We start from the raw sequence: 22,383 nt of genomic DNA on the forward strand, positions 1-22,383 counted from the left end.
AAATTCGCAACCCATGCAAAAGTGCCTAAGCTACTGCATAGGCGAAAGGGGTGCGGCTGTCAGACTGTTTACGGTGATTAAGTTTTAGTAGGGGACAAAAATATTGGAAATTGATTTTTCGTGTTAAAGCAAGTCATTGAGAATTAAATAAACTAACAGAAGCGGCGATAAACTACTCTCGTCTCATCCTTTGATGTAGGCTCTATGGTTAATTTGAAGCGGACAGATCCGCAAAATGGCTGTACTGCAAGGATTGAGCATACAAAAAAGCCGAGAAAATAAGACTAATAAAACATGCCCATATCTTCGCCAAATAAACCTTCTGCATCCGCGTTGGTCTGCAAATTCATGTTGAGATAGCTGTTGTCAACGAAGTTCGTGAGAAGGTCACTGTGCTCATTAAGGTTCGTAGTGGACCCGGCCAAACTTCTGAATGGCGTACTGTCATTGTACTCGCCCTCTAACTTGACTTTGAAATTGCCCGGAGCTGGCGACTGCGCGGCAGACGCATTCTGACTGTTGAGTTGCATCGGGAACAATTGAGTAGGCTGGAAGTTTTCCACGAAGGACATGTTTGGCTGATATGCCTCAGTCACCAAGGAGATATCCGGGAATGATTGCACAGAAGAAGGAGTGTTTTCGCTGTTTGACATCTGATTAGTGGCACCAGGTATGCCCAATGGTGTCGACTTTCGATCAAATAAACTTCCCTGATCGCCTGCATCACCCCCTTCGAAGTTTTGGCTATCTACATTTAATTGGTGAGATCCATTGGAATGATTAAGCGTGCCATCTTGACCTCCAAGAGCTCCAGAAGTATGGCACGGTTCTTGCTCATCTTCATCTGCCCCTCCAGGACTAGTAGGTACAGTGAGTCCTGTTGTAGCCGCTCTTCCCTCCTTCGAATCCTCCATGTGTGCAATTATTTCTCCCTTCTCAATCATATGTGCCCTCTTGATTTTATCATTGGCGTATTTGTCGAAGAGCCTTAGCAAGACATCGACTATAGGCCAGTAGCGGCTCAACTCTTTAAGAACGCCCCTAGATATAAACAAAGAGTCCGAGGCAGTGCTTGCAATAGCAGAGTTGCTCGAGTCAACATGATAAATGAGCATGATAAGGGAACTGAATAAGATGTAGACAAACATGACAGGACAATATTGCACCATTCCTTTATCTAAGAGTATTTTGGAGATGATCGATATCATTCGTGCTGCTTGGAAAGAGATACCCCATGATGGATACTTGTAATTGTTGGGGTTTGAAGAGGAAGATCTGGCCATCCGCAACAAATTGGCTCTGTGAATAAGATACAACCGATTATAGTACTGAGCATTTAGAAGACAACCATAGAAATTTTGCTTCGAAGAATCTGTGAGTGAGAATTGTAGCTGAGGCGGGAGGTTGGCAAACCATATACCCATAAGCATATCACAGCGCTGAATAACAGAGAATTTGTTGACACGTTTGCGTTGCTCTGCTTTCACAGTATACTGATGTTTGATGATGACACCGGTGATTTCGGCCAATTTGACCAAGTGAATGAAGTAAAGCGCTTGTGTTTCGTCCACAGGATAGGGCGACACAAGACCAGTTTCTGGATCACTTTCGTCAAAGTCGTCAAGCAGAAGCATAGGAACATCGCAATCAGTCAAGTCAATTTCAAGCGGACGACCAAAGGCGATCGAGACGTTGCGGTCTTTTTCAAATAGACACCACCAGATTCTCCGCCATATCTTCTTGTTCGTACTACTCACAAGAGACGAAGCGCTCACATCTCTATGGAAGCCAAAGCCTTGTGCCAAGCCAATCGCAACTCTGGTCCAATAGTATGAGTTTCTCGTGACATCTTCAGGACCTTCCCAGAAGGAGCCAATTAAGATGCAAGTCTGGATAATTGAAATTGGGTCACTCTCATAGTTTGTCTCGTATAGCGCTTTTGCACGTCTAAAAAACGTAAGCGAGGCTAGATTACTCAGCCCCTTGCTGTCGAACAACAATGGATTATCGGAGACTCTCGAGCCACATAGGAGGACTGCTTGCAAAAGCATCAAGGGAGGCGAGTCGTTAGGGTCTTCAAATTTGGCCATGAACTCGGTTCGATTAATTACGGGCATCAATGGATGCACATGTTTGAAATACAGCTCTATCAAGTCGAGGGCGAGTTCCTTTCCCGGAAGAAGGAACGCGCCTCGTAGCTTGAGGATCTCAAGCTCGACCGAGTCGGAGTTCAGGCTATCTGAAACATCATACAAATCCAGCGCTAGCTCCAAATGGTTTTGGCCGACCTTCAGGGCCATAACGCTAATGCTGGACAGGCCCAAGAATGTGACCGAAGTGCGCGCAGAACTGGCGAGCATCTCGCGCTTGTGCATGGACGGCCTATTTTTGTAGTCAGACGTCAAGGAAGGCGGCACCGACACCTGCGAGATGTTATGGATTGGCTCCAGCGTCAGCGAGCCCAGATTGACTCCCATGTTCAAATGAGCCGCATACCCTGTAGCTTCAGCTATCGAAGCTCGAGCACCAGCATCATGAGTGCTGGCCCCAGCCGCACCACTCATTCCCAGCGGAGGCTCTGGAGCCTGTGGACTCCCCTTGCGCATAGACACACGACCAGAGCTTCTCTTCTTTGTTTCTGGAAGCAAGCATTCGCAGCCAAAAGTGATGCAATTGGTGCAAGGGATGTGTATTTCCGCATCGCATCGAACTTTTCTGGCACGGCAGACCGTACATGCGCGCGAGCCCCTCGGCCTTTTATACTTTATGGTGTAAGTCTTTGGTTTTGACGATTGTTTGTCATCTTGTTCACTATCACTTTTCATCGCAAGGGAGTTTTTTGCGGGGAACTAGGAGCAGCCAAATGGAGAAAGTCTTCGCGATGCCTTCGATTGGGAAAAACGGCTGAATATGAAATCAATTGTGTGTTTGTGGAAAAGATGAACTGGTGTTCGTTTCCTGGGGTTCATCTGAACTAAGAAAGTACGGGGCGTTGGCTGCAGGAACGCTGTCGGTGGAAAAATAGATTCGGTAGATCTTGCCGTGAATTGACCGGAAAGATGAAAAATCCCAGCGGAACTAAAGTGCCGCCAAATATCCAGAAATATCGGCGCCGGAACTTATATCGCCGGCACCGCCATGTTACGTTGTTCAAATGGAGGGTGGCATTCAGGGCTCTGTGCGTTGTCTGCAGGTGCCGCCGAAGGTTTCCCCCACTTTTTTCAGGCCGCACTTCTGAAACACTAGGAGGCGTTCGATAAGGGCGGGTTAGCTGCTATCTATGGAGATGGGTCCCTGACTAAAAAGCATTTGGGTTGGGAATCCTGGAATGTTCGGACTGTTTTGGAATGTATTGGAATATTTTGAGAATTTCGGATGTATTCTCAATGGGGATTCGGGGGGCTTTTATAGTTTTGGATGAGGGGTGAAGGGGAACTTGTGCTGGTGTTCCCTTGGTTCAACTTGCGTTGTCTGTTTCATGTGCAAATGTGTTGAATGAGCGAATGTATGAATCCCATATGTGGACTGAACAAGACAGACAAGAAAAGTCAACGGAATTTGAGTTCCAACATTCAAAGCCATTTTTTAAATACCCTTATGAAAATCTAGATGTTGCTTAATTGGTCGTCTGTTTTGAGCCTGAATTGTTTCATGGACTGGCTGCAAATCGATCGACTGCAACCAAATCAAACATGAACATTTAACCCAAAAGTTCGAGTCTTTTCACACCTTGAGCAAAGATTATGAAATTCACCTCACAAAAATTAATATAATCTCCATTATTTTCTAACATTGCATGTACCCCATACTTCGGCCATGCAGGAGAGATGCTTGCAACTTGCATTGTATGTCTTCAAACATCCGTTTCTTGGTGGCAGCTGCCGCTTTGGTGGCGGTTTCATATTCTTTGTGGAATCTAGATCCACCTCGCCGCAAAAAGAACCCACTCTTGCGGCCTAAAACTCGCGGTGTGGTCTCCTTGATAGGCAATACACCTTTGATCGAAATCCCATCTCTCTCGAAATTGACAGGATGCAAGATTTACGCAAAGTTGGAGCTCATGAATCCTGCGGGATCGGCCAAGGATCGTGTTGCCCTTGCCATCATTCGCGAGAATGAGAAATTGGGAAAGTTGGTGCCCCATAATGGAGATCTCATTTTCGAGGGAACGTCAGGATCTACTGGAATTTCGTTCACTGTGTTAGCAAATGCTTTGGGGTACAAAGCTCACATCTGCCTCCCCTCAGATACTTCTCCTGAGAAGATCCAGCTTCTCACCTCATTGGGTGCAGTGGTCGAGCCAGTAAAACCGGCGCCAATTGTAGACCCCGAGCAATATACTAATATGGCACGTCGTAGAGCCGAGGAAGTGGCGAACAACCCAGAGGATAAACGAAACGCTATATTTGCTGATCAGTTCGAAAATGACTTCAACTGGAGAATTCACTATGCCACAACTGGTCCCGAAATCTGGGAACAGATGGACCACGACATCGATTTCTTCATCACGGGCTCTGGTACGGGTGGCACTATTGCTGGTGTGTCCAGATTTTTGAAGGAGAAAAACAAGGCATTGAAGGTTGTCCTCGCCGACCCTCAGGGTTCTGGCCTCGCCAACCGTATCAACTACGGTGTCATGTATGACTCTGTTGAAAAGGAGGGTACACGCAGAAGACATCAGGTAGACACCGTGATCGAGGGTGTGGGCCTCAATCGACTCACTTGGAACTTCCAACATGCGGAGAAGTATATAGATTATGCTGAACGAGTCACGGATGAGGAGGCTCTTCTGATGGCCAAATACCTTTCGGTCAACGAGGGTCTCTTCTGGGGCCCTTCTGCTGCAATTAATTGCGTGGCGGCTGTAAAAGCAGCTCTTCAGCATGGACCCGGGCATAACATCGTGGTTATCGCCTGCGATTCTGGTGCTAGACATCTTCTGAAATTCTGGAAGAATGCCGCCGATGCTCCAATTTTTAAACTAGAAGATTACAATCCTAAGTAAGTAATGCAAATGCAAAAATGGTGCCCAAGATGAATAGATATTAAACATAATTATCGCCGTTCTAGGTAGCGACGCTTCTCTCTATATAGTTTGACTGAGCTGAGGAACGATGCACTTATTCCCGTCCAGATCTGAACTGTCTCGAAATGAAGAGGGTAGTTGAATACAGTGTACGAATTGAAGACGATATCTGAAATCAACTTCAAGATGTCTAACTTAGCATTTGTAATTTTGAACCGGATTTCATTCAATGCTGTTGCATCACGATCATCGTCTTCCGCTGCAGTAGCTGGTGGACCGTGGAAGGCAGATGATCCAAGAATCTGCTTCGACAACACACGCGAACGCTGTCTGACCTGGATCAGAATCCTGGTCTCCATCTCCTGCTGAGACAACTTCAGCAAATCCGACATCGTGTTGTACAAGGTGAACCAAGAGTCACAATACCATGCGTAGGCTTCGTGGCGACCAGCAAAACTCTTCCATGTCGGGTTCCTGAGGAATTTGAGTTTGAACAAAAGCAGTGCTTCGTCGTTTGCCGAGTAGTATAGCGAGATTGCGTCGCTGATGGTGGCCCTGGTCAAGAGAGCCTCACGAAGCCGCCATTGTTTCGACTTAGCATCGAAGTAAACATTATCTCGAATTCGTGTCCACAAGCTTCTTATGCGGAAAGGGGACTTTCCGAATCTTAGAAGTTGTCTGAATGTGGCTAGTGCAGGCACCAAGGCAGCACATCTACTTGTGAACACGGAACACACCAATATCCCGACCACTCGCGCAAAGGAGCGAGGATCATGTACAAAGTTCACCAAAAGACTGAAGATTTTCTCGTTGCTAGCGTATGTCTGACTGATCACCTTGATGTTCACCTTGTCGTCACTCAAATATGATTGAGATTTGCGAGCATGGAATAGAAGCAATCGCAATGAGTATTGTCCGAACTTCGCGAGCTTATCCTTTCCCGTGATATCATTGATCATAGACCAAAACACATCCATCGACCTTAGTTCTCTCTTGACAGGGACAGGCGTTGGCGCAGCCAGATCTGCCTTTCCATATGTGGTATTGACGGAAACACTAGCGTTCATCTGATCGGCCTCCTTGGCTGGAGACATGATCCGGACTGCGCCAGTTTTTGGAGCTGGAGACGGCAACTCAGCAGTATAGCTCGCCGCTATTTTTTTGGCAAGCGGAGAGTCCATTGTATCTACACTGGTGACTGTTTCGTCCTTCAGAGCGGACCGAGGTCCAAAATTCTCATCCCACTCGGACTGAAATCGAGGCGAATCCGCAAATCGCCGATATCCGTTCAGTGGGAAGTTGTGTTCTGTCGCCGAGGTGTATGCTGTGAACAGCTCGGATTTGTTTTGGGAAGTCATTCTGTTGCCGAGCGACGGAGGAGAGACAAACGCGGTGTTAATGGAATAAGATGAAAGTGCGAGTTTGACGGGAGCTTACAGTTTATATGTACTTTTTTTAAAGAAATTGCGGGATTGGAAAAGCAAATAGTTATGAATCGGTTCCCTGTGACAGTCTATCCCAATGCAGTAGTGCAAATTGTGGAGAACCTTGAGGTGAATGGAGTTTTGGAAGAACGACTGAAAGAGTCATTTATTATTTCAAAATGAAATACGATAATAGTAAAGTGTTGTCTTTTTTTTTTGAAATTATTCAGTACCGATCTGTGCTAACCTATGAGTCGCATATAGCGTAGATCGCCTACGATACACTCGTATGCCAATGTGAAAATTGCAATCTACCTTGGGCAATATGTCTAATTCTTGCATCAATGGGCAGAGATGGATCTGCTGTAGTAGCAGTTGAACGTTGAAGATTCAAAATTGCACAAAACCTGGAAATTCGAGAGACCAAAGGCTCTATCTGAGAACCACACTATAACTCGTTCGTGGCTGCAAAATCGTCGAGAAGCATTCCCAAATACTTACGCGAGTAAAGTTCTGGCTCGTCAGAGGGATAACCGAGTCTTTTCAAAGCACCTTTGACATTTTGAGTCAAGAAGCTGTAAAAAATTACGTCCACCTGGGAGTCTTTCGAGTCTGGGTCGAGCTGTTCGCTTGCTACCACGTTCGTTATTTTAAAGTTTTTCACTGCCTTGTGAGGCGTGTCATCGCCCTCCTTTCCAAAATCATCCTCTGTGACATACCCTTTTGATAATTTTTTAGAGAAGTTCTCACTTTGATCTTCAGTTCCAAACTCAGAAGAGTCAAATCCATAGTCCTCCTCCTCCAGGTAGCGATGATGCGGTGGAAGTAACCGGGAAACGATGTAGCTTCGCTGGTTCAAAATTGGTACAATTTTCTTGGCCACATCTTTTGGCACAGTTAATCTGACCCAATCATTTTGAAATGGTGACACAATGAAATGAGAGTCCACAGTGTACGGACCCTTGTACAAATCATATCTAATAGAGCCGGTATTGATGATGATCATTCTTTCGGTTTGAAGCTCAGTTTTGTTTTGTTCAGGCTCTAGTGTTGGGAGAACCTTCGAGGTAAGCATGTTATAGATACTTTGGGGATGGGAAAGCGGCACATAATCCATGTAGTAGTTTGATTTGGTGACTTTTCCAATGACGACGTCTAATTTGAGGTTTCTACGAGCGCTAATCAACTCATCTTTGATCGAAAGGCCATTTTTCGTGTTGAACTCTTCTGTGCTACTGATGCCAGTGTGGAACTGGAAAGAGTCAACATTGAAGTCAATGTATGACCGAAAGAAGCGTTGTTTGACATCCAAAGAATCCGAAGAAGTGTTGAGCCCGAGGAATCCGACGGTTTCGCAAAAACGTCCGCTCTGAAGCGCTGTCAGCTTCTCGTCGTAGACTTGAAAGTCACGAATATGGCTGTGGCCACCGAAGTATTGGATTGGAAGGTCTGGATACTGCTTTCGAAGGACTTGATGGAGAATACGTACCTCGCCCACGTTCTTATCAACAGGAAGATGGCCCACAACAAGAATGACGTCTACCTCACGCAGGGGGAAATGTGAAAGAACAGTCTTGAACCAGTCCTCCTCAATTACTTTTTCAATAGGAGTGACGCGAGTCTTATCGTTGGCTCTGGCAAAATCGAAGAGGAAACTGAACGCCAAGATTCTCTTCTTCTGTACGGGGGTAGTGAAGTATCGATATTTCAGACCAATTGGATAGTACTTTCCGTCTCTTAGGAATTCTACATTTGAGCATACATACTTATCAGTCAAAGACGGAACCAATACGTCCAATTCCTGCTGAGTATTCTCCCACAAGTACAATTCATGGTTGCCAATAGATACAATGTCGTAGTGCTGGCGTTTGAAAATTGGTGTTGAAATTAAACCGTTCGGAGAGGTAGCATCGGATAAACCGTTGCCATCGTGCCTATCTCCGGAATCTACAAGAATGAGATCCTGGCCATTTTCCGCAGTGAGATTCCGCAAATGCTCCGAGAATGACACAAAGTCTCCCCAATCTCCGCTGTATGTCTTCTGCACCTTATGACCAGAGAGCCATCCGTGGGTGTCTGTAGTGTGGAGGAAGTTGATATCGCCGAACCGAAGAGGACGTTTTGAGTTCAGCAATTGATCTTCTTCGAGAATCAAAGCCTCCTGGATATTGGGAAGAACGCTTGATAAGGCGACTCCGAAAAAGAGCGGTACTGCAATACGCATTGAGATCTAGTGAAGGGATATTTCTCTCGCAAAGCTTTTCGTATATGAATAGAATAGAAGAAGATGAAGTATATGGTGTGACTACAGAAGGAAATGACGAATCTATAAAAGAGAAGAGGCGAGACAAATTGTGGAGGCTGTAGACACAGTACAGGTGCATGAAATAGGAAATGTGGACGAAAAAGATGCAGCGAAGATTAGTAATAAATTTTATCTAGTATTTTTTTATTCTGACCAGAAATCAATTTGAATTTTGAACCTTTTGTCTACTAGACTAATGAACATCCATTGACTAGTGGTGATGCTGATGATGGCCTTATCTTATCGCAGATAAGTATCCACCCACTATCCATCAAAGAAACCCAGATACACCAAGGAAATATTTGGAAAAGAAGGAAAAAGGGATTTTTGAGTGTTATCCTAAATAAACTTATGCCGAATTTCCAATTCTGTAACTCAGCAAAATTCTCTCTTCAAATCGTATGTGACCTTGCCTTCTCTTGTATTGCCCTATTAATGCAATGATCGAGCAGAGCATTTCCAGAAATCATCCGATTAATGAAATGATCATTTCGGAGACATGTAATTCTAAAAAAAAATTCTACTGTAGTTCCTCAAAAATTGAATCCAGTCGGAAATTAGACCCGTCGCACCGCCTTCCTATGTGACCCCACAGCATAAACTACAACTTGCCTTTCTCCGAATCCACAAGTCGATTTAGTGAGTAAACTACATTTTGGCAACAGGGCGTTATCTATAATAATTGAAAATGGTGCTCTTTTTCGCTCTCTCGGCCAAAACAGCAATTACCATGGGCCTCGTTATTGGAGGAACAGTGGCGGTCTACGCTAACCGTGAGAAGATCTTCCAGATGTTGGAAGAACAATGGGAAGAGGTTTCGAAAGACTTTGCTGGTCGCGGAAAAATAAGAATGGCCTGTGACATGGAGGATGGCGAGCTCCAAGAAGATGTCCCCGGATCGAAACCGAACTCCCGGTATTCCGAGAGCGAGGCCACCACACCAGATGCTTCCGATGAAGAGTCGATGGTAGATGAGAAGGATTGGGAAGAAATATCAAATTACGAGAGTAGTGTGGAGAGATGGCTAGAGAGCTCAACTGACTACGAGTCTGACCATTTGCGGTTGCGTAAGATGTCTTGAATACAAAGACGAGCGCATTCATAGCCATCCAGTTTTGGCGATTTCTGGGATTTTGCGTTTCCAGAGGCAATTTCAATTCTCCAAATATTTACAGCTTTTTACCGATAATTGGCATGACATACCTACTCTAGGCTAGTCCTCAGAATAGATTCCCCAATAACCCAGGCACATGAAAGAAAAAAAAAGAAATAGTATAATTATTCCATATAAGCGAAATTCTCTCTCCATTGTGTATTTAAATTCAAATGAGTATTACAATTCTTGAGATGAGACCTCCTAGCTACCCGGATGGACTTCCCAATCGGGCTTTCGGATAGCGATCCGAGCCATTCATTTCGTGGGATATATAAGTGAGCAACGTTGTCCCCACACCACATTTCAACATCGTATTATTCTCTTTTTGCATAATTCCAGTCCATTGAAACTCAATTGATTCGGCCGCGATCGTAGCATTACAGTATTAGCCATGTCAAACCCCTCTCTTGTGTTGAACAAAGTTGACGATATTTCGTACGAAAACTACGAAAGCCCAAAGATCGATGCTTCCAACGAAGTCATTGTCGAGGTGAAAAAAACTGGTATTTGTGGTTCTGATATCCACTACTATGCCCATGGAAAGATTGGAGAGTTTGTGTTGACCAAACCTATGGTTTTGGGCCATGAATCTGCTGGTGTGGTTGTTCAAGTTGGCGACTCCGTCAAATCATTGAAGGTCGGCGATAAGGTGGCAATTGAGCCCGGCATCCCCTCTAGGTACAGTGATGCCTACAAGAGTGGCCACTACAACTTGTGTCCCCACATGTGTTTTGCAGCCACTCCCAACTCCAAAGAGGGCGAGCCTAATCCTCCAGGGACTTTGTGCAAATACTACAAATCCCAGGAGGACTTTTTGTTCAAGTTGCCAGACCATGTTTCCCTCGAATTAGGTGCAATGGTCGAACCTTTGACCGTAGGTGTCCACGCTGCACGTCTTGCCAACTTGAAATTCGGTGAGCATGTGGTTGTATTCGGTGCTGGTCCTGTTGGTTTGCTTACCGCTGCAGTTGCAAGAAAATTCGGCGCAGCATCTGTCACTGTCGTTGATATTTTCGACAACAAGCTTCAGATGGCCAAGGACATCGGCGCTGCAACACACACATTCAACTCAAAGAGCTCGAAGCCATTTCATGAGGCATTGCCAAGCGGCCACCAACCCGACGTCGTTTTGGAGTGTACTGGTGCTGAGGTTTGCATTCAACAAGGTGTCCTTGCCTTGAAGCCTTCTGGACGCTTTGTTCAGGTTGGAAATGCTGGCAGCAATGTCCTGTTCCCAATTACTGAGTTTGCTACTAAAGAATTGACCTTGTTTGGCTCTTTCCGTTATGGCTATGGAGACTACAGCACTTCTGTTTCGATCTTAGACGACAACTATAAAGATGGAAAGGAGAACGCTTTGATTGATTTTGAGGCTTTGATTACACACCGTTTCAAGTGGGACGATGCCATCAAAGCATATGACACTGTTCGTGCTGGTTCGGGCGCAGTGAAGTGTATCATAGATGGCCCTGAGTAAAATCTCGATCAAACATTAATAACATTGATTTCATTAGAGTGATTTTTAAATAGAAATAAATTAGCTCGAATGCCAATTACTAAAGTCGTTTCTCATCAGCAAAAGACCGTCTGCTCCTTTCGCTTTTCGGGATTTCTCTTCCTCGTCTTCTGAATTGTTGTGATACCCGGGTTTGGCCATGTTGGGAACCGGAAACATTGGACTCGCCATCTGTGGGAACATTGGCGGCGACAAATTATGACCATATTGGTTTTGCTGCATATGTTGCTGCATAACAGGAATTTCTGCCGGCTTAACGGATGCGCTGGGCGTACCAAGACTGGTGTCACTGACTCCATCATTGACCCTGCTGGGTACCACCCTAGCCTTCTCGTACAAAACGTTTGTTTTGTACTTAATGTACTTTAGGATTTTCAAGTATTTGAGGTCTTCATCCATATCTTCGTCGTCCCAGTCTATCTCGTTATCCTCGTCGTAGTCATCGTCTATACTCTTTGGTTTCAAAAAATCGTCTTTAAGTTCATCGTTTATGATTTTTGTAAACAAGAAATCTTCACGAACATGCTTCGTTTTCATGATTCTTGTTGCCAGTGGCTGGTAGTTGATGAATACCTCAATAAATAAGGCAATACTGTCATTAAGAATTCTTCGTGTATCGGCACTCATCAAACCTCCACGTTTTGCAATTTTCAAATTGCAAATGAGTAAGAACAACATCTGCAAAACAATCGATTTCTTGAAATTAATGATTGTTAACGACAAGCCATTGAGAATTGAATTAAATGGCGACAGAGGTACCTCTCTTCCTGGGAACTTGACCGCTTTAGGTTGTGTTTGTAATCTTCTTCTCTTTGCGGAAAAGTCGTTGACTATAATTCCGTCATCGTCAACATCTAGCCCGCTAGACATAACAGTTGACAGTGGGTCGAGTTTACCCGTGTACAAGTTGTTCCCGAACAGCAGTGACATTGTGACGCGCAGTGTACCATTGTCAATATGTTTGAAAATCAAAATGAAATACGCCAAAACCTCTCGGGAAATATTAGCAATCTTGACATAGTAGTTATGAGTAAGCTCGCGCTCATTGACAAAGTTCAAATAATTCATGGATCTGATCAAAAGATAATGGAAATTAAGTTGAATTTTAATCAACTGAACTGCCGTATGAACATCTGGTAAACCCTTGTTAGCGAAATTAAGCTTTCCCTCCTCGGTGATACCGTAATTTCCCAAGTCAACGTCTCCAACGAATGAAATACGGTGATACAACGAAGTGTCTCCCAAGTTGGATAAAATGGGTAAGTCCATAGACGTATGTAAAGCGACAGTATTGACAATTTTATCCTTCAAAGCATATCTCCAATTGGACAAATTCTTGTCGATAGTTAAGAACTGAGCATAGTTGTAATTCAAATTACCATCATTGCCATCTCCGCCATCATCATTAAGAATCCAATCGAGACTACTACTGCCTTTCTTGGAAGCGTCCTGGGGAGATTCCTCATTCCTATCTTGCTTGAGATATTGGTAGTAGTTGGGCGAGAATGAAGAGGGGATGATGATGTTCATGAGATTGAGGAATTCAACACTTGGCTTGAGAAGGGTTTCGAAAAGAGGGTCTACTTTGTCTTCTGTTGTTGGATCAATAAGTTGAGATAGTTTCTCGGGTGTCAATCTGAAGTATCTTTCAATAGTGACAGGATTGATCACAGTTGTGTTGATGGTAGGCTTGAAGCCAAACTTCAAATTGAAACATTTGAGTAGAACTTTGAAACCCCAAAAAATCTTGACTCTGTTTCTGCGTTGATCTAAAGTCAAGCTAAGGTCATTGAAGAACAAGTTTTTGGAGTTCAAATTGACACCCATTATTCCGATGAGCGCATTTATAAGGGAAGACAAAAGCAAAGACTTTTCCTTGTTATTAGTCAAAAGAGAATAGTATAGAAAAAGAAGATAGGTTTGAAGCTGGCTCATGGATACGTGGAACACATTGAGGTAAGGGAGGAAATCATAGAGCGAACGTATGATGGACTCATTTGCTTCCTTCCGAAAGTTGAAAGTATAGTTGGGAGTCGAGTGATTCAATAGCAAATTGAGATTGAGCGATGGATCGTTCATCAGGATCATGGCGTACAATTGAATGACCACCATCAAGTATTTGTTGACAACACTGTAGTCGTTTGTTGAAAGGTTGAACCCATTGATGGTCGCGTCGTCATATGTGAACATGAATGGATACATAGTGTGAAATGCATCGTAGTTTTGCATGAACTCGTGATAGTCAAACACAGGAATGAAGGTGTTATAGTTCAAGAAGAATTGGGCTACCTGATTGTCCAACTCTCGCTTGGAATTGAACAACTTCTTGAAATTGTTAATGAGCTTAATAAATAAATCGTAAACATCTGAGGGGAGGCTTTCGTTGTGACCATATCCCAGTTCGCGGACACTCAATGGATTGAATAGTAGCTCCAAGTCCTTATTGTGGAAGCTGTTGTACATCGAGTACGATGGATGATACAAGTATGAGTCTGGATCATTGACAAGAAAATTGTGGGAGTTTGTAATCTTAAGAAATGGAAGATGAAGGTTAATGAGGAGATGATTGAACTGGGACTCAAAGTTCAAATTATCGTTTCCAATGATGAGTCCCTTCTGGTCCAAATTGAAAATTTGATCAATGGGATTATTGATCTGAATGGTCTTGTTGTTGTCATTGTTGTGGATTGTGGCTACAGTAGGCAATGGCTTTGCATTGACCTGACGCTCTGGTTCTGGTTGAGAATACTCCTTCTCTTCTACATCCGGAGCATTTCCGGCAAGCGCTTTCAACTTTTGGTTCTCCTGCTCGAGCTCCTTAACTCTTCTTTCCAAATTAACAGTGTATCCCTTGGGAAACGCCTGTCTGGATAACTTGTCGGAAGTAGTACATTCAAGACCATTCCGCAAACATTTTGTACAAGGAGTGCCGCCATCACACCGGACTTTTTTCATACGACATCGGTCGCATGCCTGTGACACCCTCCAACCTTTGCTTGTACTTATGACCTTGGGTTTCTCTGGAGATTCTTCGATCTTGACCTCGGTCATAGCGGATCTATTCTGTCTGGTGCAAAAAATAAGTTGAAACCACTAAAAATGGCAAAGGGAGGTTGAGAGAGTGATGCAATAAATAATATAAAAGGAGCTCTGAGCCGCGTCACGGTTTTTGGTGGGAAAAGACAATGTTATGATCGCTCCAATTGACTCACAGGTGTGTATTTTTTTCAGGTCCGGGGCAAAGGATGTGGGGGCCGATATGTACCCCAGAGTTGTCCTAAATCCGCGGTGCAGTGGAGCCAGTCAAACGGCAGTCCTGTGTGAAGCGAGCACGGACTTAGGAATGAACTTGACGGACGATCGTCTGCGGGCAGGGAACGTGCCTGATTCATATTTTTTTCCCCTTTATTTACGTAAACAGAGAATCAAAGATTAATTCTGAGTATTTATATTTCTGGATTTGTGAACTCCGTTGCCTTGTAGTTCTCTGTCCTCTGTGCTAATCCTCAGTCTTGTGACTAGATCAAACCGAGGGACCATCAGTTACTGTAATATATTTTTCTTGATAATTTTATGACTATTTCTATCACTGTAATATCTTCAATATATTGTACGAAAATCTCAAATGTATATTAAATCGTCTTAAACTTGTAAAGATATGCTGAGTCTGTTCCCTACCGACAAGGGCTAACCTGAAACCGTAGATTGTCATTATGTATAAACAGAATATGAATTAGAACCATTAGTGCTTGCCTCCTGTTCTCTCTCTTCTCAACTCCTTCTCTTGTTTCTCGACTTCGGCGTCGTAAACAATGAAGTCGTCCAAAGCCTTACCACCAGGAACCATTGGCAAGACTGGAACCTTCTTCTCAACAACAACCTCCATCAAAACTGGGCCCTTGCAGTCCAAGAAAGCCTTGACACCGGAAACCATCTCCTCCTGCTTGGAAACACGGATACCAGTGACACCCATAGCCTCGGCCAACTTCATGAAGTCAGGGTTGGACTGGTGAGTGTGCGAGTATCTGTGCTCGTAGAAGAGAGATTGCCATTGGGTGACCATACCTTGCTCTTCGTTGTTCAAAACACAGATCTTGACTGGGGCACCAGCTTGAACAGCAGAGGACAATTCCATGAGGGTCATGTTGAAAGAGGCATCTCCGTCAATGTCAATAACCATAGCATCGGGCTTACCAATTTGAGCACCGATAGCAGCAGGCAATCCGTAACCCATGGTTCCCAAACCACCGGAGGTGATGAAGGTACGAGGCTTAGTCCAAGTGAAGTGTTGAGCGGCCCACATTTGATGCTGGCCAACACCGGTAGTAACAATGACTTCCTTGTCATAAGTCTGAGACTGTTTGTTAATTTCTCTAATCAAAGTTTGAGGCTTGATCTTGGAGCCTGGGGTCTCTTTCATGTAGTCGTAGCCGTATTTCTCCTTCCAGGCCTTGATTTGGCCCATCCATTCCTTTCTCTCCTTGACCTCCTTGACCAATGGGATGAAAGATTGCAAGTTACGGGTGACATCACCCTCAACGGCTTCAGTGGCCTCGACAACCTTGTTGATGTTCTTAGGACTGATCTCGAAGTGGACAATACCACCTTTACCTTGCTGAGCAGCCAAACGAGCAACAGGAGCAAATTTGCTGACGTTACCAGTGACTCTGTCATCGAAACGAGCACCCAACGCGAGAATCAAATCAGCGTTTTGCATGGCGGTGTTGGCAGCGGCGCTTCCGTGCATACCAAGGAAGTCCAAAGACTTCTCGTCGTTTTGGTCATAAGCTCCCAAACCTTGGATAGTGGTGGTGACAGGAATTTGGGCCTTGTCAGCCAACTCCTTAAGCAAGGCTGGACCTCTGGTGCTGTTAAGAATACCAGCACCGACATAAATAATTGGCTTCTTGGCCTTATTAAGAAGGTTAGCAGAGCGTTGGATGGCCTCGGTAGTGAACATGGTAGTGTATCTCTTGGTCATCTGCGACAAAGCGTTCGATGGAAGAGTGGTGTTGATGGGGATGGCCTCTCTCAAGATGGAAGCGGTGACATCCTTAGGCAAGTCCACCAACACAGGCCCGGGCCGGCCCGAGGTTGCGATCTCAAATGCCTCGTTGATTCTCTTCGGGAGCTCAGCCACGTTCTTGACCATGACGTTCCACTTGGTACATGGACGGGAAATACCGACCACGTCGGCCTCTTGGAAGGCATCGGTACCAATGGAGCTGGTGACAACCTGACCAGTGAAAACGACCAATGGAACACCGTCCATCAAGGCATCTTGCATAGGAGTGATGACGTTGGTAGCACCAGGACCAGAGGTGACCAAAACGACACCGGGCTTTCCGGTGGCTCTGGCGTAACCCTCGGCCATGTGGCCAGCACCCTGTTCGTGACGAGGCAAGACAAACTTGAATTTGTCAGAGTTGTAGATGGCATCGAAGACGGGCAAGATGGCACCACCGGCGTATCCGAAAACAGTGTCAACCTGGTGTCTCAACATCATCTCATGGAAAATCTCACCACCGGTCAAGCCGATGAAAGAGTCGTCCATAGCGTTTCCTTTCTCCTTGTTGAGTTTGGCCTTCTCGGCTGGACCCTGGTCGAAAGAAGGAGCAGGAGTGGGTCTTCTAGCGTCTGGAGCCTTGGCTTTATTCGTGGCAGTGGCACTGGATGTGGCAGTAGCATTTTGCGATGTGGATTTGCTGATCAATCTGTATTGACTTTGGGCACATTTAAGGCCAGTACGGGCAATCGACGCACTGGTTCTTGTGGTAGAGGGGGTTCTCAAGCAGCGAAGCATTTTGGCGATGAGTCCTATGTTCGCTATTTAGAACTAGTGATATTTGGCAAGAAAAATAAAGAAGCAGTAGTTGTCTCGGGAGCTGGGAAGGTGGTGGGAGAAACTAGGGTGATATATAGGTCTGACTCAGACAATTTTTCACATTTTGCAGGCGTGCGGGCCTGCAGGCAGTCGGAAAACTCGCACTAGCGGAGATGGATGGGATGGTGTCTGGGGGAGAGAAGATGGTGAGGAATAGGGCAATTTTGGCGGGAAAAATACGCAGAAAAATTATGGTTGGTTTATTTTTCACTGGCGGAAACAGTGGTGTTTTGTTTTTTTATGCGTTTACGCTGGAAGTGTCAATGCGGAGCCCCGCATACTGATGCACTTGAAAAGAAACTATTGCGGGGCCCCGATAGCGGCGAGTCATCGGAGCGGTAAGAAAAGCAGGGGTTCGGCGAATAAAAGAACGGGAATTACTGACACAAAATTGCAGATTCCAAAAGGAAACTAATTTTGTTTTCGCTGGATATTTCAGTGATTTGCAATTTGGCCCGATGTTTGAGAATCGGCCACTGAGCTTAGGATCACACCATGTTCGGATCAGGTCAGGTTAACAGTCGAAAAAGAAACGGCGTTTGACCTCGGAGAAGAACAAAAAGAAAAAGTAATAGTGAGTGGAATAGAAATGCAGATTTAGAAATTTTGGAGATAGAATGCTCGAATGACAATTGAACTTGAACTTAAGACGATGGTATCGATTTGAATTAGGATGTGTCGGCAGTATATGTCCGTAGGCCCTTTAGTTATGGTGAGCGAGTAAGTGAGTGAGTGAGTGAGAGAACGAGTGAACGAGTGAATGGGAAGGTAATTGAGTAGAATCAAGGAGAAGTGTATGACAAAACGTGACTATTTGAAGGTGGTGAAGGTGAGAAATCTTGTAGTCAAATTATTCTTATATCAATTTCTTTCTTACTAGTACCTTTTTTGGACTCTATCCCTTTACACTTACATTTATAAGGCCTACTCAAATATCACCACAAAACTAAATAAAACCAGCAAAATCTCGTAATATAAAGGGTCCTTCGGCCCAAAAGTTCCACGCCGTTGGTATGGAATCACCCCGGAATCCCAATGGCCGGCTAAGCGTGGATTTGACACAAACCGGCTATTCACGTGATGGCAATGGGTCCATATGTGCATGAGGAATGCTTTCTTCCATGGATACGAGATTTATATAAGATACGGAGTGGCGGGGTGTATAAAATGGATTTAATGTTTTGATTCCAGAAACCAGCTCAAAATATGTTTTTCACCAGCATAATAGGGTGAACAATTGACCAGCTCTCTTTCTAAAATTGATCTACAGAGAAAAAGTTCGTTAAAATGTTCAACAGCATCAGCGTAATTACATTTACGAGTTTTTTCCCAAAACAAAGAATGAATCTCAAATTTCAATTTTCTGATATCTGGTCTTTTTGTGTTTCGATACCAAATGCATAATCTTTCGCATCAGCTACGTGCATATCATCCTAACCACAATTTTCGCTACTGACAAGGAAACCAAGGACACAGGACCAAAAGCGAATCGGGAATCAAGACTCGGGAATGGGATATTCCGCATAAATCCTCTCCAGAAGGCATTCGACAACTCCGACGCCGACGTTTCGGAGGAAAGTCGCCGTAAGCGCAAACATTATGTCAACAAGCAGAAAAACAAACCCTGTTCCGAATGCCGTAATCCATTGTGGCCAGTGGAAAAGCTAATCCAACCAAAGAGACAAGACAAAACTACTGCACCAGAACGCACCCTTCCCCTCGAAGCACCATAGCCTCGTGTTCCGGATCAAAAAAAAACAAAGAAAGAAAAAAGAAGAAGTTACAACGAATTAGACTATTCCTGTCACTCGTGTCTCCCCTATTCTTTTCCACATAACTACACTGGTTCTGGAAAAAGAGTCTACATTCAGTTGCCAAAAACGCCTCAAGAATAGAGGCGAGCCGAATCGGAGAGATCGCGGGTCTGGCTGCAGGACTCCTAGGCTTCGGACAAACTCCGAGGTTATGAACTTTCACTCAGTACGGCAGTAGAACACTTTCTTCACATCCTATCTGCAGGCGATCTTAGGGAAGGGCCAGGTTGTTACTAAAGGTTGTTGGGCTGGGCCATCTGCAGGTGAGGGGCATAATTAAGCTCCTAGAAATGTATGTGTTCGAAGATAATTGGTTAATCCGCATGGGGGTGCACGATTATAGACGAGATACTTCCTCATTGGAATATTCTAAATTTTCCCTTTGACTGCGAATAAAAAATTCGAGTGACGGTTGAAGGTTTCACATACGGACCGGCTCCTGTACACGGCAGCGCATACCGGCACAGTGTCATAGTACATTGAAGCAGCTTGTTGATGCAATATAACGTGAAGTGGATCAAACACAGAGAGAAGATACCGAAGCCAAACATCAATTTCTCGATGCTCGCACTTCAATGTCCGGCCATTCCATTCCCCTATCCCCCAACCAAAAATGAAATTAACCCCTCCCCCAAATCGTGTCTCACCATCCAGACTGAGATTGAATTAATATCGCTTTTGCCTGCAGACAGCCCCAAATTCCCTCACCGCATCCGCCCTGGCGCATACGCCCTCATGCAGACAAGTGCTGCGACCTGCACGTTGCTACTACAATCCTGGGTCTGCTTGAAAGAAGCAATTTCCCCTCTCTGCCAAAGCTGATCAACGAATGAAAATTCAGCAAGTGGAGACAAGAGTGCACTTCTGTTGAGCTCGGAATATTTACGTCGGCGGTCGTTTTATCACCAATTGACAAATTTTCTTTGCCTATCTAGTCTGTGTCGTGGCCCGTATATTATTTTCCACCTCGCTGTTTTCTTTTCTTTTCCTTTCCCTCGACGTTTCCCATTGTGTCTAGGTCTGCCACTTTGTCAATCTTCGCAGTAATTAGTGCCGTGCCATACCATCCCACTTCAAGTGCCTTTCAGCTGTGAAGTGTTTCAACAGAATTATCCATACACACATTTTTTTTCACTCGGTTCAATCACTCGGTTCTCTGGCCCCACCGCTTTGGTACTTTTCTTTTCTCGCCTTGTCTCCATCAATTGATAATCCAGTGATTCAGTTTTTCTAGGATTGTCTGTTGTATTGGTGTCGTCCCTGTCTTCTCTTACCTCTCCAAAGACATTGAATACTAGCTGATTTACCCCTTAAAGTTTCTACTGGCAATTGTTCTTGCTCACTTGCAGTAGTACCCCCAATTCTTTCTCCTGATTTTCGTGCACCTTCTGCCCCTTACAAATGTCCCTTGACGACGTCAACATCGTGGTGAAAAAGGAAGATCTCTCTGAATTGAGTTGCTCAGAATCGTCTAAATGCCAGTCTCTCCCACATTCCCATGCCCAACGCTCTGACGAGGAGGACGTCGTGGAAAGCCTGTCCTCGTACAAGTCTGACGACCCCTCGGACCCAAACTCTAGCATAGAACAGGCGTGCGACTCGTGCAGAAAACGCAAGTTGAAATGCTCCAAGGAGTACCCCAAATGTTTGAAATGCATCCAACATAACTGGTGCTGTACCTACTCTCCTAGAACAGTCCGCTCGCCATTGACAAGAGCACACTTGACCGAAGTCGAGAATAAATTACACCGCGTCACCAGTATGTTGCGCTACGTGTTACCCAGCTCTGTCGATGTTGACCATCTTGTAGACAGCGGCAACTTTGAGGAGACCTTGGTGGAGTTCCGCAACCAGCTTCGGAATCAACCATCAAAATCAACATCAATGGTCGAGTCCAGCACACATCTGCCGTCAATCAATTCGGTCTTTTCAAACGAGGGTTCTGCCAACGAGTCAATTGTTGATAAGAAGCAGGATATCCAATTTTACAACTACGAGAAGGACTTCGATAAGCAGAAGATCAAACAAGAAATCATTGACGATTTTGTCTTGAACAATATCCCAACCGATTCCAAAAGATTCCAGTTTATCTCTCCTCCGGCAGTTTCGAGAAACGTTCATCCCATTCTGATTAAACCCACACGTGCAATGTCCAACTGCAATACCAACGATAGATATCACAATGTTGAGTCTGACGTAACTACCAATGCAGTGTCACTAACGAGTCCGTCATCGCTACTCTCGCTCAACTCGTTTGACAACTACGACTACGATGTGGATCTGCTAGACGCTTTTGCCGACGGCAATACCTTAAAAAGGCAAAAAACACAAGGCGCTTCGGAGTACTCAACCATCTTCGACGAGGTAATGTGTGACAATTTTGCCTAATGATTCTATGATTTTATTTCTAACTTCCGTACACCGAATATGAATGGTTTTCTTCTCAAAATGGTTTCAATTCGGGGATAGAGGTTTGTTTTATACCCCCAAAATGTAATGTTCTTTTATTCAGGTGTAGATGATTTAGTGATGTTTATTTTGCAGTGTGTTCTTACCAGTGGGTAGGACTAGGTCTGACTCAATGAGTAAATTAAGATCACTAGATCTCAGGTTGCAAATAATTTATGAGCATAGAAATTAATTGTCGATTTGGGTCTCACGCCGTAGCCTTATCAAAATCTATTATTTGACCGAATTGCAAGAAACACTTTTGTCCATAAGTTCTATAATTTTTTAAAATTTCGCCTACCACACCCGCTTTTCCGAAATTACGCGGAAATTAGATTCTGTATACACTGCTGCAAAACACAAACATTAGCTACAAAATAAAGAGAGTAAAAAAAATTAAAATATTAAAATTCGCATAAACGATATTACCCATTTCAAATATTTTTTTCCAGTCCGATGTCTACCGCCAAATCCTAAGTACCCAGCCGATCGACGAATTGGGCCTTCGGCCGAATACCTCATGCGGCGGTCGTGCGCCAGCCCTGCTCATTCACCCCAACCCTTATATAAACCACACCTCCCCCCTTATACACAACACAGGCTACCTACTTGTACCTTTTTTTATTGACAGCCTTTGAACCCCACGAGTTTGAAGTGCCCGACCGGCTTTTGTGTGGGATTTGTCATTGTAGAGCATCGTTAGATTCTACGAGCCGCCAATCCCAGTTCTTTTTTTCTTCGTTCCCTAAGTAGGACCCCTGTTCTCACCACAGGCCGCCGCTCTTGTTTAGGGTCATATTCGTCTATTTA

The 22,383-nt window shown here is 44.6% G+C and overlaps 8 protein-coding genes across 8 annotated transcripts; 3 read left to right on the forward strand and 5 right to left on the reverse strand.

Moving 5' to 3' along the window:
• Nucleotides 1-284: 284 nt before the first annotated feature.
• PUMCH_004269 (uncharacterized protein) lies at nucleotides 285-2,825 on the reverse strand (the record flags this gene model as incomplete). The annotated part of the gene is made up of 1 exon (XM_063023210.1): nucleotides 285-2,825. The coding sequence occupies one exon, from the start codon at nucleotides 2,823-2,825 to the stop codon at nucleotides 285-287; it is 2,541 nt and encodes an 846-aa protein (XP_062879280.1).
• A 971-nt stretch (nucleotides 2,826-3,796) lies between these two features.
• On the forward strand, nucleotides 3,797-5,005 carry PUMCH_004270 (uncharacterized protein; the record flags this gene model as incomplete). The annotated part of the gene is made up of 1 exon (XM_063023211.1): nucleotides 3,797-5,005. One exon carries the CDS (start codon nucleotides 3,797-3,799, stop codon nucleotides 5,003-5,005), a length of 1,209 nt encoding a protein of 402 aa, XP_062879281.1.
• Nucleotides 5,006-5,055: 50 nt separating this feature from the next.
• PUMCH_004271 (uncharacterized protein) lies at nucleotides 5,056-6,384 on the reverse strand (the record flags this gene model as incomplete). The annotated part of the gene is made up of 1 exon (XM_063023212.1): nucleotides 5,056-6,384. One exon carries the CDS (start codon nucleotides 6,382-6,384, stop codon nucleotides 5,056-5,058), a length of 1,329 nt encoding a protein of 442 aa, XP_062879282.1.
• A 514-nt stretch (nucleotides 6,385-6,898) lies between these two features.
• Nucleotides 6,899-8,674, reverse strand: PUMCH_004272 (uncharacterized protein; the record flags this gene model as incomplete). The annotated part of the gene is made up of 1 exon (XM_063023213.1): nucleotides 6,899-8,674. The coding sequence occupies one exon, from the start codon at nucleotides 8,672-8,674 to the stop codon at nucleotides 6,899-6,901; it is 1,776 nt and encodes a 591-aa protein (XP_062879283.1).
• A 1,628-nt stretch (nucleotides 8,675-10,302) lies between these two features.
• Nucleotides 10,303-11,388, forward strand: PUMCH_004273 (uncharacterized protein; the record flags this gene model as incomplete). The annotated part of the gene is made up of 1 exon (XM_063023214.1): nucleotides 10,303-11,388. One exon carries the CDS (start codon nucleotides 10,303-10,305, stop codon nucleotides 11,386-11,388), a length of 1,086 nt encoding a protein of 361 aa, XP_062879284.1.
• A 60-nt stretch (nucleotides 11,389-11,448) lies between these two features.
• PUMCH_004274 (uncharacterized protein) lies at nucleotides 11,449-14,478 on the reverse strand (the record flags this gene model as incomplete). The annotated part of the gene is made up of 1 exon (XM_063023215.1): nucleotides 11,449-14,478. One exon carries the CDS (start codon nucleotides 14,476-14,478, stop codon nucleotides 11,449-11,451), a length of 3,030 nt encoding a protein of 1,009 aa, XP_062879285.1.
• Nucleotides 14,479-15,169: 691 nt separating this feature from the next.
• Nucleotides 15,170-17,230, reverse strand: PUMCH_004275 (uncharacterized protein; the record flags this gene model as incomplete). The annotated part of the gene is made up of 1 exon (XM_063023216.1): nucleotides 15,170-17,230. The coding sequence occupies one exon, from the start codon at nucleotides 17,228-17,230 to the stop codon at nucleotides 15,170-15,172; it is 2,061 nt and encodes a 686-aa protein (XP_062879286.1).
• A 3,296-nt stretch (nucleotides 17,231-20,526) lies between these two features.
• PUMCH_004276 (uncharacterized protein) lies at nucleotides 20,527-21,513 on the forward strand (the record flags this gene model as incomplete). Its single annotated transcript, XM_063023217.1, has 1 exon — nucleotides 20,527-21,513. The coding sequence occupies one exon, from the start codon at nucleotides 20,527-20,529 to the stop codon at nucleotides 21,511-21,513; it is 987 nt and encodes a 328-aa protein (XP_062879287.1).
• Nucleotides 21,514-22,383: the final 870 nt, after the last annotated feature.

Source organism: Australozyma saopauloensis, chromosome 5 (genome assembly GCF_035610405.1).
Source record: "Australozyma saopauloensis chromosome 5, complete sequence".
In the NCBI taxonomy this organism is placed as follows: Eukaryota; Fungi; Ascomycota; class Pichiomycetes; order Serinales; family Metschnikowiaceae; genus Australozyma; species Australozyma saopauloensis.